The sequence below is a fragment of the Canis lupus genome, chromosome 15, assembly GCF_011100685.1.
Source record: "Canis lupus familiaris isolate Mischka breed German Shepherd chromosome 15, alternate assembly UU_Cfam_GSD_1.0, whole genome shotgun sequence".
Taxonomy (NCBI): domain Eukaryota; kingdom Metazoa; phylum Chordata; class Mammalia; order Carnivora; family Canidae; genus Canis; species Canis lupus.
In genome coordinates, this window is record NC_049236.1 from 15,389,103 (window position 1) to 15,406,003 (window position 16,901).

At 40.8% G+C, this 16,901-nt stretch overlaps 1 protein-coding gene and 1 pseudogene across 1 annotated transcript in view; both read left to right on the forward strand.

The window, feature by feature from the left end:
* ZSWIM5 (zinc finger SWIM-type containing 5) overlaps nt 1-16,191 on the forward strand; it is a 202,866-nt gene extending 186,675 nt beyond the window's left edge. Inside the window, exons 12-14 of the mRNA XM_038558248.1 lie at nt 11,925-12,088; nt 12,600-12,681; nt 13,408-16,191. Coding sequence (XP_038414176.1) covers nt 11,925-12,088; nt 12,600-12,681; nt 13,408-14,270 — 1,109 coding nt within the window. The 3' untranslated portion in view covers nt 14,271-16,191. The remainder of the gene's footprint in view (nt 1-11,924; nt 12,089-12,599; nt 12,682-13,407) is intronic.
* LOC102157011 lies at nt 775-2,104 on the forward strand (annotated as a pseudogene).
* Nucleotides 16,192-16,901: the final 710 nt, after the last annotated feature.

The following is a 16,901-nucleotide window of genomic DNA, read 5'->3' on the forward strand; positions in this document are numbered from 1 at the left end:
TATTAGAGAAGAAATAAATGAAGGTAAAATAAAACCTTTGGGTATTTTAAATTCTTAGTTGAGCTAATAGATAACTACTTGTTTAAAATAATAATAGCAGGGGTGCCTGGCTGGCTCAGCTGATAGAGCATGTGACTCTTGATCTCTGGTCTGTAAGTTTGAGCCCCATGTTGGGTATAGAGACTACTTAAAAATAAAATCTTAAGGGGACACCTGGACACCTCAGCGGTTGAGCATCTGCCTTCAGCTCAGGGCATGATCCCGGGATCCAGGATCAAGTCCCACATCAGGATCCCTGAGGGGAGCCTGCTTGTCCCTCTGCCTATGTCTCTCTCTCTCTCTCTCTCTCTCTCTCTGTGTCTCTCATGAATAAATAAATAAATCTTTAAAAATAAAATAAAATCTTAGGGATGCCTAGGTGACTCAATCACTTAAGCATCAAACTCTTGATTTTGGCACAGGTCATGATCTCAGGGTTGTGAGATATGAGCCACACTTCTGGCTCCATGCTGGACATGAACCTGCTTAAGATTCTTATTTTCACTCTCTCTGCCTCCTTCCCTCCATCCCTCTCTAAAAATAAATAAATAAATATCTTAAAAATCTGTTTAAAAAATTTAGGGCTTGAGTGGCTCAGTTGGTTAAGCATCTGCCTGCAGCTCAGGTCATGATCCCAGGATCCTTGGATTGAGCCCTACATCAGGCTCAGTCAGCTCAAGCAGCTGGGAGCTTGCTTCTCCTTCTCCCTCTACTCCAACCCCTATTCATGCTTGCTCGCTCGCTCTCTCTCTCTCCCTCAAATAAATAAAATCTTTAAAAAAATAAAAATAAAAATTTAAATAATAATAGCAATGTATAGACACAATATATTGGGTGATTATAGCTTAAAGATAATGAAATGAATGACAGCAATGATGTTACAGAAGGAAAGGAAAAATTGAGAATACTATTATGAGGTACCTTATTAAATGGTATAGTTATTTGAAAATAAACTTAGATTTATTGTAAATGTATACTGCAACTCTAGGGCAAACACTAAAATAATTTTTAAGAGAAGTATAATTGATAAGAAGAAAAAAATAAATCATTAAAAAAATGCTCAGTGTAAGCCATATGGCCAAAAAGGGAAGAGATTTTTAAAAAGAACAACAACAAAAAAAAAAAAAAAAAAACACAAAAAAAAATTAAAAAAAAAGAAGAACAGTGTAATGAATAGAAAACAGATAACAAATATGGTAGATATTAATCCAACTATATCAGTAATCACTTTAAGTGTTAGTGGTCTAAATACGACAATTAAAGACAGACTGGGATGCTGGGTGACTCAGTCAGTTGAGCATCCAACTCTTGGTTTCAGCTAGGGTCATGATGTTGGGGTCTTGGGATCAAACCCTGAATCAGACTCTGTGCTCAGTTGGGGAGCCGGCTTGAGAGTTATTTTGCTCTCCCTCTGCCCCTCCTGACACTGGAATGTTCTCTCTCAAATGCATAAATCTTTAATAAAAATACAAATCTTTAAAAGACAGAGACTGACAGCAAATTTAAAACAAAAAACTGAAGGCTTAATTATACGCTGTCTACAAGAAACCCAGTTTAAATATAAAGACACAGGGTGACCCTTCCAAGTCATTGGTAGTGGGTGTCACAGCAGCCTGAGCTGGGGGTCTTGCACTGAGATGCTTCAAAACCTTGTTAAAAATGTTTGGATCCCCATGAAGCCCTACTATACCCAAGCTTACCATGAGATTTAGTTAGGAATGGGGTTAATAAGCATCATCATTTATAAAATCAGGAGTGCTGATAAAAGAAGTAAAGCTTTGAAAGCTTCGAGTCCTGCGCCAGTTCATGGCCAGCTCAGAGTACATATCAGATGGAACGTCAGTTTGGCTGTAAATCTCAGCACACTCTCTTACCCGGGAACATGGAGCCCCGCCATACACTTGTAGATATGTCCTCTGTGGTGTGAATAAATGTAACTGTGAGGGGAAATAAATAAATAAATAAATAAGTAAAGGGAGGGATCAATGACCTAAATATAAGAGCTAAAGCCATAAACTTCATACAAGGAAATGTAGGGATAAATCTTTATGACCTCAGACTTGTCAGTGGGATCTTAGATATGACATCAAGGGCAGCCCAGGTGGCTCAGTAGTTTAGCACCGCCTTCAGCCCAGGGCGTGATCCTGGAGACCCAGGATCGAGTCCCACATCGGGCTCCCTGCATGGAGCCTGCTTCTTCCTCTGCCTGTGTCTCTGCCTCTCTCTCTGTGCCTCTCATGAATAAATAAATAAAATCTTTAAAAAAAGAGATATGACATCAAACTATGAACAGCAAAGGAAAAAAACTAATTGGACTTCATCAAAATTAAAAGCTTTTGGGGGTGCCTGGCTGGCTTGATTTGGTGGAGCATGTGATTCTTGATCTCAGGGTTGTAAGTTCAAGTGCCTCTACATTGTGTGTAGAGGTGACTTAAAAGTAAAATGTTTTAAAAAATTAAAAACTTTTATTTTAAAAAAAGATTTTATTATTTATTCATGAGAGACAGAGACAGAGAGAGAGAGAGAGAGAGGCAGAGACACAGGCAGAGGGAGAAGCAGGCTCCATGCAGGGAGCCTGACACGGGACTCGATCCCGGGTCTCCAGGATCACGCCCTGGGCTGAAGGCGGCGCTGAACCACTGGGCCACCAGGGCTGTCCATAAAGAAATTAAAAACTTAAAGAATGTTGTCAAGAAAGTAAAAAAAGACAACTTGCAGGATGGAAGAAACTATTTGTAAATTTTTTATATCTGATAAAGGCTTAATAAATAAATATATGAAGAATTACAACCCAACAACAAAAAGACAACCCAATTTTTTATAAATTTATTTTTTATTGGTGTTCAATTTGCCAACATATAGAATAACACCCAGTGCTCATCCCATCAAGTGCCCCCCTCAGTGCCCGTCACCAAGTTCCCCCACCACCCGCCCACCTCCCCTTCCACCACCCCTAGTTCGTTTCCCAGAGTTAGGATCTCTCATAGACAACCCAATTTAAAAATATGCAAGACTTAAACATTTTTTCAAAGATGATATATAAGTAATAAGCAAATGAAAACATACTCAACATCATTAGTCATTAAGGAAATACAAATCAAAACCACAATGGGATACTACTTACATCCACTAGGATGGCTATTATAAAAAATAATAAAACAAGTGTTGGCAAAGATGTGGAGAAATTGGGATGTCAAACATTCCAACAGCTGCTGTTGGAAAACAGTTCCTGAAAATTTTACTTTTTTCCTTTTTTTTAATGTAAGCTCTAGACCCAGTGTGGGGCCTGAATTCATGACTCCAGGAGCAAGAGTCACAGGCTCCACTGATTGAGCCAGCTAGGCACCCCACTCCTGAAAATTTTAAATAGAATTACCATATTACCCAGTTATTCTGCTTCTAGGTATACACCCAAAACTGTTGAAAAGAGGGATTCTAAAAGATACTTACACATCAATGTTCATTGCCGCATTATTCATAACAGCCAAAGGTTGGAAACAACTGAAGTATCTTTCAACATAAGCATGGATAAGTAAAAATATATATATTATGTATATGTATATATATATACACACACACAAATGGATATTAAATCATAAAAAGAAATGGCATTATGATAACATGCTACAACTTGAGGGAACCTTGAAGACATGCTAAGTGAAATAATCCAGATACAAAATGATAAATATTATATGATTACATTTGTATGAAATAGCTACAACAGATAAATTACTAAAGACAGAAAGTAGTTTAGAGTTTTACCAGGGGCTTCTGTCCGGGGTGATTAAAGTTTTACAAATAGTGGTAATATTTACACAACATTTTGAATGTGACCATTCAGTTGTACACTTAAAATGGTTAAAATAGCAAGTTTTATTATATATATTTACCTCAAATTAGATAGATAGATAAATTAATAAACTGGTAAAGAGTGCTAGAACAAGCAAATAGGCCCTATGGACAAACACTGAACATCACTGGGCTTCATCTTTATCTCAGTACCTTTAGGCAGATATTTAATTTCTCTGTGAGTGAACTTATATGCTTTGCCTTTCAAACAGAGGCCCAGAGCACCTGAGTGGCTCAGTCAGTTAAGGATCTGACTTTTGATTTCAGCTCAGGTCAGGATCTCAGGGTCTTGGGATCAAGCCCTGCATCAGGCTCTGTTTTGGGCACGGAGCTTGCTTGAGATTCTCTCTCTTTAATCCTCCCCTCACTTGTGCACTCTCTCTCTTAAAAGAAAAAACAGAGGCCAGGGCTTTAAACAAACAAAGAGTGTCAGCACCCTGGCCCTCACTTTCCATACCCTATAGCCTACTGCCAGACTAGCTGCACTGAAAACAGGAAGAGTCTGGGAAAGATACTCTCCCAGGAAAGCATGCATGGTAGTTTAGCCAGTCTGTATTTTTCATCTTTATTTTTTTAAGATTGTTTTTTATTTATTTATTCATAGAGACAGAGAGAGATCAGCAGAGACACAGGCAGAGGGAGAAGCAGGCACCATGCAAGAGAGCCTGACGTGGGACTCGATCCAGGGTCTCCAGGATCACACCCTAGGCTGCAGGTGGCGCTAAACCGCTGTGCCACCGGAGCTGCCCTGTTTTTTTCATCTTTAAAAATATTTCTTAAACACAGAGTTCAACAACAACAAAACATGGAGAAAGGTATACCATGCTAACACAAATCAAAAGAAAGCTTGAGTGCCTGTATAAATTTAAGACAAGACAACATCAATACATGGAAAATTACAGAGATAAAGAGGATTATTCCTTAGTGATAAAAGGGGTCAGTTCTCCAGAAGACATCATAATCCTTAATGTGTATTTAACAAAAGAACACCAAAGTGTGAGGTAAAAACTGAGCAAAGCAAAATAGACAAATCTATTGTAGTTGGAGGATTCAACATCCTTCTATCAGTAATTGACAAATCCAGGAGGCAGAAAATTAGTAAGGATATACTTGAACTAAATAGCAATATCCATGAACTGTATCCAATTTACATTTATATAATACTTCATCAAATAAGAACAGCATGCACATTCTTCTCAAGCTCGCGTGGAACATTCACCAAGACAGATCACATTCTGGACCATAAAACACACCTGAGTAATTTGAAAGAAATTATACAAAGTATGCTCTCAGACCACAGTGGAATTAAACTAGAAATCAATAACAGAAGGATAACTGGAAAAATCCCAAAAACATGAAGGTTAAACAACATACTTCTAAATTGCATGTAGGTTGGGCAGCCCCGGTGGCTCAGGGGTTTAGCACCGCCTTCAGCCTGGGGCGTGATCCTGGAGACCCAGGATTGAGTCCTGCGTTGGGTTCCCTGCATGGAGCCTGCTTCTCCCTCTGCCTGTGTCGCTGCCTCTGTCTGTGTGTGTCTGTCATGAATAAATAAATAAAATCTTAAAAATAAGTAAATAAATTGCATGTAGGTCAAAGAAATCTCGAGAAATTTTTTAATATTTTGAACTAAATGGAAGTTAAAATACAAGTGATCAAAATACATGGGATATAGCAAAAACAGCTTGGAAGGAAATTTATAGCATTAAATGCATATGTTAGAAAAGAAAGAAAATTTAAAATCAATCTATCACCTCACACCTGTTAGAATGGTTATTATTAAAAAAGAGAGAGAGTTAGTGTTGGCAAGGATATGGAGAAAAAGGAAACCTAATGCAGTGTTTGTAGAAATGCAAATTGGTATAGCTACTTTTGAAGACAGCATGGAGCATCCTCAAAAATTTAAAGTAGAACTATCATATATGGTCCAGCAATCCTTCCAAATGTATATCCAAAGGAAATGAAATCACTATCTCAAAGAGTTATCTACACCCCTGTATTGATTGCATTGCAGCATTATTCACAATAGCCAAGATTTGGAAACAACCTAAGTGTCCAACAATGGATAAATATAGTGTGCACACACACACAGAGGAGTTTATTCAGCCATAAAAAGAAAGAAAACACAGCCATTTATGACACATGCTCCTGAGGGCATTGTGTTTAGTTTTCACTGTATATATATAAATCAGAAAAAGACAAATATGGTATGGTCTCACTTATATGTGGAATCTAAAAATGCCAAACTCATAAAAACAGAGAGTAGATTGGTGGTTGCCAGGGCCTGAGGGCTGGGAGAAATGGGAAGATTTTGGTTAAAAGGTACAGATTTTCTGTTACAATTAAATAGTTCTTGGAATATAATGTGTGACACAATGATTGTAGTTAACAGTACTGTGTTGTATTCTTGAAATCTGCTAAGAGAATAAATTTTATTTTTTTATTTTATTGAATTCAATTAACATATAATTACTATTGGTTTCAGAGGTAGAGGTCAGTGACTCATCAGTCTTACATAATACCCATTGCTCATTAGATCACGTGTCCTCTTTAATGTCCATCACCCAGTTATCGTATCCCCTCACTCCCTTCCTCTCCAGCGACTCTGTTTCCTATTATTAAGTCTCTTATGGTTTGTCTCCCTTAAGAAAATAAATGTTCTCACCACAGACACACACACACACACACACACACACACACACACAGAAAATGATGAGAGGTTCTGGGCACCCAGTAAATAAACAGCACTTAATTTTTTATTTAAAAAAAAAAAAAAAAAGAAAATGATGAGAGGTGATGAATATGTTAATTAACCTTATTGTGATAATCATTTGTAATATGTATATCAAATCACACTGTATGCCTTAAACTTACACAATGTTTTATATCTCAGTAAAGCTGAGGGGGGATAAAATAAAATCAATAATCTAAGCTTCCATGTTAGAAAACTAAAGAAGAACAATGTAAACTTAAAGCCAGCAGAAGAAAAGAAATAAAAACTAGAGAAAAAAATCAATGAAATTGAAAATGGGAAAAAATGCAGAAAACTCAATGAAAGCAAAAGGTACTTCTTTGAAAAGATCAATAAAATTGATAAACACCTAGCCAGACTAACCAAGAAAAGAGAAGACATAAATTACTAATATCATAAATGGAAAATTATGAACAGCTGTATTTCCACAAATTTGATATCTTCAATGATGAACCAATTCCTTGAAAAACACAATCCACCAAAACTTAAATATGGAGAAATCAAATTACATCAAATATTTAAAGAATAAACTATACAAACTGTCTAAAATCTGTTCTAGAAAATAGAAGCAGAGAGAACAGCTACCTCATCTTATGAGGCCAGCATTACTCTAATACCAAAGCCAGATAAAGACAGTACAAGAAAGGAAAACTGCACACCAGTATCACTCATGAATATAAGTACAAAAATCCTCAACAAAATATTAGCAAATTGAATCCAACAAAGTATAAAAAGAATTCTATATCAGGACAAAATGGGATATGCCAGGCTGATTCAGCACTTGAAAATCAATTAATGGGGACACCTGGGTGGCTCAGTGGTTGAGCATCTGACTTCAGCTCAGGGGTGATCCCGGTCCGGTGATCGAGTCCTGCTTTGGGCTTCCTGCGAAGAGCCCACTTCTCCCTCTATCAATGTCTCTGCCTCTTTCTCTGTGTCTCTCATGAATAAATAAATAAAATCTTAAAAAAGAAAATCAATTAATGTAACCCATCACATCAACAGATTAGAGAAGAAAGGTTATATATCAATATATGCAAGAAAAATATTTGACAAAATCCAACATCTATTCATGATTTAAAAACAACAACTTAGCAAACCAGGAATAGAAGAGAACCAGCTCAACTTTATAAAGAATATCTACAAAGAACCTGTAGCTATCATCATACTCAGTGGAGAGAAACTAGTTACTTTAACCTGAAAATCAGGAATAAGATAAGAATGTTCCTTCCCACTCACTCCCATTCAATATCATACTGGAAGTCCTGGCTAATGCAGTAAGACAAGAAAGGAAGTAAGAGGTGTATAGATTAGGAAAGAAAAAATAAAACTGCCTTTGTATGCAAATGAGATGATTGTCTATAAAGAAAATTTCAATCAACAACAACAAAATACTAGAATAAGTGACTCTAACAAGGTTGCAAGATACAAGGTTAATACATAAAAAAATCACTGTTTTCTAAATGCAGATTTTTAAAAAAGTATTCCACATATTGCATACTTTGAACCTGTTCCCATAAAACATCCTAGTTTGTAGCCTAGAGATTATTGACTTTAAGAATTAAAGATTTCATGCAAAATTTAAAATCTATATAAACAAAAGTCTACCATATGATTTCACTTATATGTGGAATCTAAAAAACAAATGAATAAAGAAAAAGCAGAAGCAGACCCCTAAATACAGAAAAGAAACTAGTGGTTGCCAGCAGGGAGAGAAGCAAGGGAATGGGCGAGATGGGTAAAGGGGAGTGGGAGATACACGCTTCCAGTTATGGAATGAACATGTCACAGGGATGAAAGGTACAACATAGGGAATATAGTCGCTCATGTTCTAATAGCATTGTTTGGTGACAGATGGTCACTACACTTGTGAGCATAGCATAATTTACAGAGTTGAATCACTATGTTGTACACTTGAAACTGTAACATGTAACATTGTGGGTCAACTATACTGCAGTTTTAGAAAAAGAAACATCTTTAAATAAATAGATATGTATGTAGGCAAAAACATACGAATATAGGAAGGCAGTTGACTTTTATTTATATTGTATGTCAGTTGCTTCCCTATATACTAGCCATGAGCAATTGAAATTTGAAATTAAAAACAATATATTGGGAATCCCTGGGTGGCTCGGCAGTTTAGCACCTGCCTTTGGCCCAGGGCGCGTTCCTGGAGTCCCGGGATCGAGTCCCACGTTGGGCTCCTGGCATGGAGCCTGCTTCTCCCTCCTCCTGTGTCTCTGCCTCTGTGTGTGTGTGTGTGTGTGTGTGTGTGTGTGTGTGTGTCTATCATGAATAAATAAATCTTTAAAAAAATAAAATAAAAATAACAACAATATATTTAGGGGCACCTGGGTAGCTCAGTGGTTGAGCATCTGCCTTTGGCTCAGGTAGTGATCCCAGGGTCCTGGGATCAAGTCCCATATTAGGCTCCCTGCAGGAAGCCTGCTTCTCCTTCTGCCTATCCCTGTGTCTCTCATGAATAAATAAAATCTTTAAAAAAAAACAATACATTTACGTTAGCACCCTCTAAAAAAGTACTCAGTAAATCTAACAAAATATATACAAGATCTATATGAGGGAAACTATAAAACTTTGATGAGGGACGCCTGGGTGGCTCAGCGGTTGGGCGCCTGCCTTCAGCTCAGGTCATGATCCTGGGATCCAGGATTGAGTCCCACATTAGGCTCCCTGTGAAGAGACTCCCTGTGCTTCTCCCTCTGCCTATGTCTCTGCGTCTCTCTCTCTCTCTCTCTCAGTCTGTGTCTCTCGTGAATAAATAAATAAATCAAAAAAAAAAAACTTTGATGAAAGAAATCAAAGATCTAAATAAATAGAATTTCCATGTCCATAGATAGGAATACTCAATATTATTATTACATTAGTTCTTCCTAGCTTGCTCTGTAGCTTTAATACAATCATAGCCAAATTCCCAACAAGTTACTTAATATGTCATTAGGAAAATGAAAATTAAAACAAAAAGGAGATACCATTACATACCTATTAGAATGGCTAAAATCCAAAATATTGACATCAAATACTGGTAAGGATATGGAGCAACAGGAACTCTCACTGCTTGTAGTAATGCAAAAGGTGCAGCCACTTTCAAAGAAGACAGTTTGGCAGTTTTTTTACAAAGCTAAACATAGGCTTACCATCGTGCTCCTAGGTATTTTACCAAATGAGTTGAAAACTCATGTCCACACAAAAACTCGCGCACAGATGTTTATAGCAGCTATATTTGTAACTGCCAAAAACTAGAAGCAACCAAGATGTCCTTCCAAAGGTTATTGGATAAACAAACTGTGGAGGGCACTTTTGAGGACTGGGTGTGGCATGTAACAGATGAATCGCTAAGTTCTACCTCTGAAAATAGTAATACAGTATATGTTAATTAAATTTAATTTTTAAAAAACTGCGGTACATCTCATATAATGCAATATTATTTCCCAATAAAAAGAAATGAGCTATCGAGATTTAAAAAAAAAAACATGGAGCGACCTTAAATGTATATTGCTTGGTGAAGGAAGCCAGTCTGAAAGGTTACATACTGTGATTCCAAGTGTATGACATTGTGGAAAAGGCAAAATTATAGAGACAATAAAAATATCAGTATTCTTAGAGGGAATGAGGAGAGACATGAAGAGGGAGGCACAAGAGATATTGAAAGCAATCCATCTATGCTGTACAATAATGATGGGTCCATAATACCATGCCATGCCTTTATTAAAACCCATAGAACTACATAACACAGTGGACCCTAATGTAAACTGTGGTCTTCAGTTAATAATAATATGTCAATGTTGGTTAGTCAAATGTACCACGTTAATGTAAGACCTTAATAATAGGGGATGGGGCATCCAAGTGGCTCAGTTGTTGAGCATCTGCCTTTGGCTCAAGTCATGATCCGGGGTCCTGGGATCAAGTCCCACATCAGGCTCCCTCTGCCTATGTCTCTGCCTCTCTCTGTAGTCCTAAAAAATACCTCCTTCTGCATGGGCTGCTCAGCAGATGGTGAAATTAAAAATAATAATAATAATAATAATAATAATAATAGGGGAAACTGGAAGTGGGGACAGGGTATATAAGAACTTTCTGTACTGTCTGCTCAATTTTCTATAAACCTACAACTACTTAAAAAATATGAAGTCTGGGGTGGCTGGGTGGTTCAGTTAGTTGAGTGTCCAGCTCTTGGTTTCAGCTCAGACCATGATCTCAGGGTTGTGGGATGTGGCCCCATGTCAGGCTCTGCATTCAGTGCAGTCTGCTTGAGACTCTCCCTCTCCCTTTGCCCCTCTCCCCCAAATAAATCTTTTAAAACATAAATAACATGAAGTCTGTTAATTTTAAAAATTGTTTTTAAAGATGATAGAAGAATAAAGGTAATCTCTCCCATAACTCTGACATCAAAAGATAACTACTGCTAAGACATTGGTATAAATATTCCTGGAGATTTTCTGACCATGTATATGCACTCATACACCATACACACACACACGTTGCTATTTATCTTTATTTACAAAAGTAGGATCATAGAATATTAACTATATATGTTATCTATAATTTTTACAACCCTAAAGTTTGTTTCTATTTTATAGATGAAGAAACTGAATTAGTAAATGGCTAAACTAGGTTCAATTCCCAATGCATTTCATTCCAAAGCCTATATACTCTTATCACTACACCTCTTTGTCAAAGAAGACCTACTTTTTGTTCTATCTTTCCATTTTATCCCTTCATAAAATACACCAGTCTTTCATATATTACCTTTATACAGTGACCTTCACTTCATATAGTATACATGCCCTTCCAGTGATATGTTTAACTCTGTGCACTAGTACTTTGTATAGAATCCTTGCCTGCTGAATGGGAAGTGGTAGCCCAGCTCCTTTTTGCTCTAGGAAGCTGCAGTGGGAGGCAATCAATGGGATTAGCATACTTTTTTGATAATAGCGTAGCTTCCTATGTCCTCTGTAATTAGCTCTCAAAAGTCAAGTGTTCATAAAAATTATTTCTGGGACTTAAGGAGTCTGAGGGAAGAAGGTGAAGGGTAGAGGAAAATGAAAAGGTGGAGAGAAGTGAATTCATGTGGGTGCCTGGTGAAGGAAGCAGTCTCCAGTGGGTTTAGTGGAGACAGAGCTTGTCTGCCCAAAAGGGATGGTTGCATTCAGAGGCATTCAGTGAATTGATAGTAGCCAGTTCAGCTAGTACCTATGTGATCAGTGGACTGTTCAGGGAGGCTTTAAAGAAGACCTGTCACTGCCCTTTGTCTCTGCACCTATAGGGGACACTCTGAGGCTCCGAACGATTCTGGAAGCAATACAGAAGCACATCCATTCTTCCTCTCTCATCTTCAAACTGGCCCAAGATGCATTCAAGATTGCCACTCCCACTGACAGTAGTACTGACAGCACCCTGCTCAATGTGGCCCTGGAGCTGGGGTTACAGGTATGAAGGAGGAGTGGGTCATTCCTGCTTTAGGCTTCTGGTCTAGGGATCATCAGTAGAAGATAAGATCCCAGAGGCCCTGGGCCTGAACCAGCCAAGCCTGGTTCTTTCTGTGTCCCCAGAACACAACTTGTCAGCTAGGCCTCTAGGTAAGAACTCTGTAAATTCAGCTCCATTTTGAAGTTAAGGACAGAAGCAATGTCCTTATGTAGCTTTAGGCTCCATAGGGCTCTCATTTTCTCCCCACCCACCCCCCATCCTTCCAAGTCAAGTCAAGCAAGGTGTGATAATAAGGACTTTATTTGTTACAGGTCATCAGAAAAGCCTTCTACCTGATTGGTGGGAGGGGTGGACAGAAATTAAACAAACCTGTCTGTACTTATCAGGAGAAAGATGGCTGCTTAAAGCACCAGTAAATACTTGTTGTGTAAATGAATGGCAGGGGGAAGTGGGGATGAAGAAGTCCTAACAGTTATGCTTAGCTAAGTGGAAATGCCTCTTTTTTGCCCAGGTGATGAGGATGACCTTATCAACTCTTAACTGGAGGCGCCGGGAAATGGTGCGGTGGTTGGTGACATGTGCTACAGAAGTGGGTGAGTCTCCCACCTCCCTCTAACTCCCAGGGGAAAGGAGTTCCTAGGCTCTACTCATAGAACAAGACAGAGAATCCTCAGAGTTCTCATATTCCTATTACTGGTGGTCTGGGGAAGAATGGGGCTACTGGTAGGAAAGATAGCCTTTGTTTAGCTAGCCCAGGCTCTGCCCTCACTGCTTGGACCATACCCTGATGTCAGCAGCACTTTGGCCCTCCAATCAGAGACATGTTTGAGAGAATGAATTTTCATCACCAGTATACAAGTGCACCCTTGGGAGGTGCTTGGCCCAGTGGTTTGGTCCATCTGTCTATGCTTCTGAAAAACCCCAAACAACTTGGAGTCTCAGCACCATCTAGAACCCAAAGTCCCAAGATAAGACTCTACCCTGAAAGGCTCCACTTCAGCTAAACCCCCAGGTAGATCTGCAACCCCTGCCTGGGGGCAGGTAGACCACAGGCTCTGCTGCTCCATCCATGGGAGGGGCTTGAGAGCACCTGCAGAAATCTTCAACCCTCTGACTTGGGGAAGGAAGGGATGGGAAGAGACCCTAAACAAGGTCTGGCCACCTGGGATGCTCTCTGGTTTGCCTCAGATCATCTCAAGGCTGCTGAGGAGGAGGGAGAACTCATCTCTGTGGGCCAAGTTCTGCCCCCAGGTGGTAATCTGGGCAGCCCTGGTTTGGGACCCAGATGGCCATGGCTGAGCTCCGGCTCTCCTTGACAGGTGTGCGGGCCCTGGTAAGCATTTTGCAGAGCTGGTACACACTCTTCACCCCCACTGAAGCTACTAGCATTGTGGCCGCCACAGCTGTATCCCACACCACCATCCTGCGCCTCAGTCTTGACTATCCCCAGCGGGAGGAGCTGGCTAGTTGTGCTCGCACACTGGCCCTGCAGTGTGCCATGAAGGATCCCCAGAGCTGTGCCCTGTCAGCCCTCACGCTCTGTGAGAAAGACCACATCGCCTTTGAGGCAGCCTACCAGATTGCCATTGATGCTGCCACTGGTGGCATGACCCATTCACAACTGTTCACCATTGCCCGCTACATGGAGCTCCGTGGCTATCCGCTACGTGCCTTCAAGTTGGCCTCACTGGCCATGAGCCATCTCAACCTGGCCTACAACCAGGATACCCATCCAGCCATCAATGATGTGCTCTGGGCCTGTGCCCTCAGCCACTCTCTGGGCAAAAATGAGCTGGCCGCCCTCATTCCCCTAGTGGTGAAAAGCGTGCACTGTGCCACAGTGCTTTCAGACATCTTGCGGCGCTGTACAGTGACTGCACCTGGCCTGGCTGGCATCCCAGGCCGCCGCAGCTCAGGAAAGCTCATGTCCACCGACAAAGCTCCACTGCGCCAGTTGCTGGATGCCACCATCAATGCCTATATCAACACTACACACTCACGCCTGACACACATAAGCCCTCGCCACTACGGAGAGTTCATTGAGTTTCTGAGCAAGGCTCGGGAGACCTTCCTGCTGCCCCAGGATGGCCACCTACAGTTTGCCCAATTCATCGACAACCTCAAACAAATCTACAAAGGCAAGAAGAAGCTGATGCTGCTGGTGCGAGAGCGCTTTGGCTGAGAAAGTAGAGAGTTGACTGCCGGGGCAGCCTGGGCTCCCAGGTACCAGGTCAGGCCAAGGACACTGAAACATTTGTCCACCCTGAGAGGACTCTGAGCACTTGTGGCTAAAGCCAAAGCACCACAGGGCTAAGCATGGGAGAGTCCAACTCTAGCCAATATGCCTTCCTTGGCAAGGTTCTCACTACAGCCCACTGTTCCTGAAGGAGCTGGGCCCTGCAGATCGATCAGAAATCCCACAACAGGCCACCTCACGCCCCTATATCCTGCGTGTCCTGGGCATTGGCCCCCTCTCCCTTGGCAAACACAGAACACTGTTCCGTCTCAGGGATTGCTTAACCAGAGAAACAGAAGCATTTATGGTACTGTAAATAGTATAGTATATGTGTTGCCAATTACATTGTAAAGTTGTAACTATTTATAATTCTGGTTCTAATTTGATGGGTACTTGAAGTAGTTATGGGTGGGAAGATAGTCTTGTTTTCTGAGGAGACACAACCATTTCTCAGGTTTCCCTTGCAGAATATATACAGTTTGCAGTGGAAGAGTGGGGGTGGCAGGGAGAACAATGGCCAGTTAGAAAAAATCCCAGGTCTAGTCTATGCAGAAACCCCAGCCTGCAGACACAGGGCATCTGTAGCCCAGTGGTGGGAGAGGGGCAGAGCCAGGACTGGACTTAGACTCTTGCCTCATAAAGCCACAAGGACAGTGAAGCTCTTGCTCCTGCCACACACAGGAGCCTGTTGAGCTCCTGAGAAATAAGTGCGGGCGGAGGGTGATGGTCTGGGAGGCCACTGAGCTCATAATATTCATCTACTCTGGTCAGCTTTTGTTGAGTATCTGGTTTTATCTCTATGTGTGTGTATCTGTATGACTAAGTACATGTGTCTGTGTGCATAGATGTATCTGTGCATACGTGTCTTGCACATATACTTAAGTGTGTGTCAGGTCTGTGTGAGTACGTGTCTGTGTGCTGGACTGTGGGTTTCTGTGTGAGAGTATACACATTCGTGAACACGTAAGAACACATATTCGTGTGTGTTCATGTTTGTCAATGCATGTTTAGTGGGGGGCACACATGGATGCATGTGCATAAACATGTTTGTGTGTATGCTTGTTCTCCTTTGGTCTGTCTTTATATGTGTGTGTATATTTTGACATGTACGTCTGTAAATTTGTTTGAGAATCTGCATGAATGTGTCGCTTTTTTGCCAGATCTCTTTCCTGTTCTTCATCTCTCACCAGCTAAACACGTTCCCCATCACCTTGGCTCCCTTATTCACCATTTTCTCAGCAAGCTCCTAAGTACCAGTCTCCCTTTACCCTAAGAGTGACTCATCCAGCTCCAGTTCTTCTTGCCTGGTACTTGCTTTCTTCCCTTGCCTTTCTACCTCAAGCTTCCTTTGCCTGCCCACTAGTCACTGTTCTGGAGGCTGGGGCTGGAATGCATTTGGCCTTTCCCTTTCTGAGTAGTTTCTACCCCTAGCAGGTAATGCCTGTCTTAGCCCTAGCTGACCTCTGGTGTATCATGTTCCTTCTACCTTCTTCGCTCCTGTGCTCAGCCTGGAATTATTATAGGAGGTAGCAGGGGCGTTCAGAAGAGTCATTTGGATGCCAGTGTCTTGGTGTTTACTGTTTCATGTTTTAGTTCCCAAGTAGGGGTGGGGTGTAATAGGGAAGGGGTGGTATAGCTAGAGTGTGAACTAAGGACTTGTCTGCTTTATGTTCCTTTCTTTGACAAACTATGTCACTTTTTCTTTTCCTCAAAACTAACCAGTAAGTCATTTTTGCTGTTTGTGGCTATTTAAGTCTAACTATCCAGCCGTGGGCCTCCACAACCTCTCAGCCCAACAGGCTGCTTTAAAAAAAAAAAAAAAAAGCCACTCCCATTTCTGTATCACAATTGCCATTTTATAGCAGGTGTGTGAAATCACAGTGCTTTTCTATGAATAAATCATGGATCACAGAAAATATCATTTTTCTAAAATCAGAATTGTGTTCTCTCAATAAATGGGGCCCTTCTCTTTCTCTCTTGCTCTGCCCCAGGCTGGGACAGGGAATTGATTGGACCTATAGAGCAATGGGTCCCTAATGGTCTAAGGAGATGTGGAATGACAAATGAAGAATTTCCTGCCACACCACACCCCTCTCCAGAGCTCACAGGCACCTCAGACCTTGTCCCAGGAAATAGGTACCACTATGATGGGCAGAAATACCAAGGTCCTAAGAAAATTAGAGGGTATGCTCAGAAAAGAATGCAGAGCAACGATGTGTGCCATAGGGCTTTTTTGGCCTCAGAGGCCTTCTCACCTCAAAAATGCAATTCTAAATAAGTCTAATCCTAAGCATCCTAGCTCGGAGTCTTTATGTCTTCCCCCCATCTTTTGGTATCAAAGCTGAAGGCCTCTCACCTTCTCCCAGCTCACCTATATTCTATTTTCCTGAACAGGCCTCTCTAAAATATCCTGGCAATTTCTATGCCACTCTGATCTATACTCCCCACCATCCCCAGACACAAATCCCTATCAGTTTGGCCTTGTATACTGTGGAGACCCCATTTCTCTGCAAATGTAATAGCTTTAGCTGCTAGGAAGTTTTACCTAACCCCACGTAGCCCTCAGGCTCCGAGAGC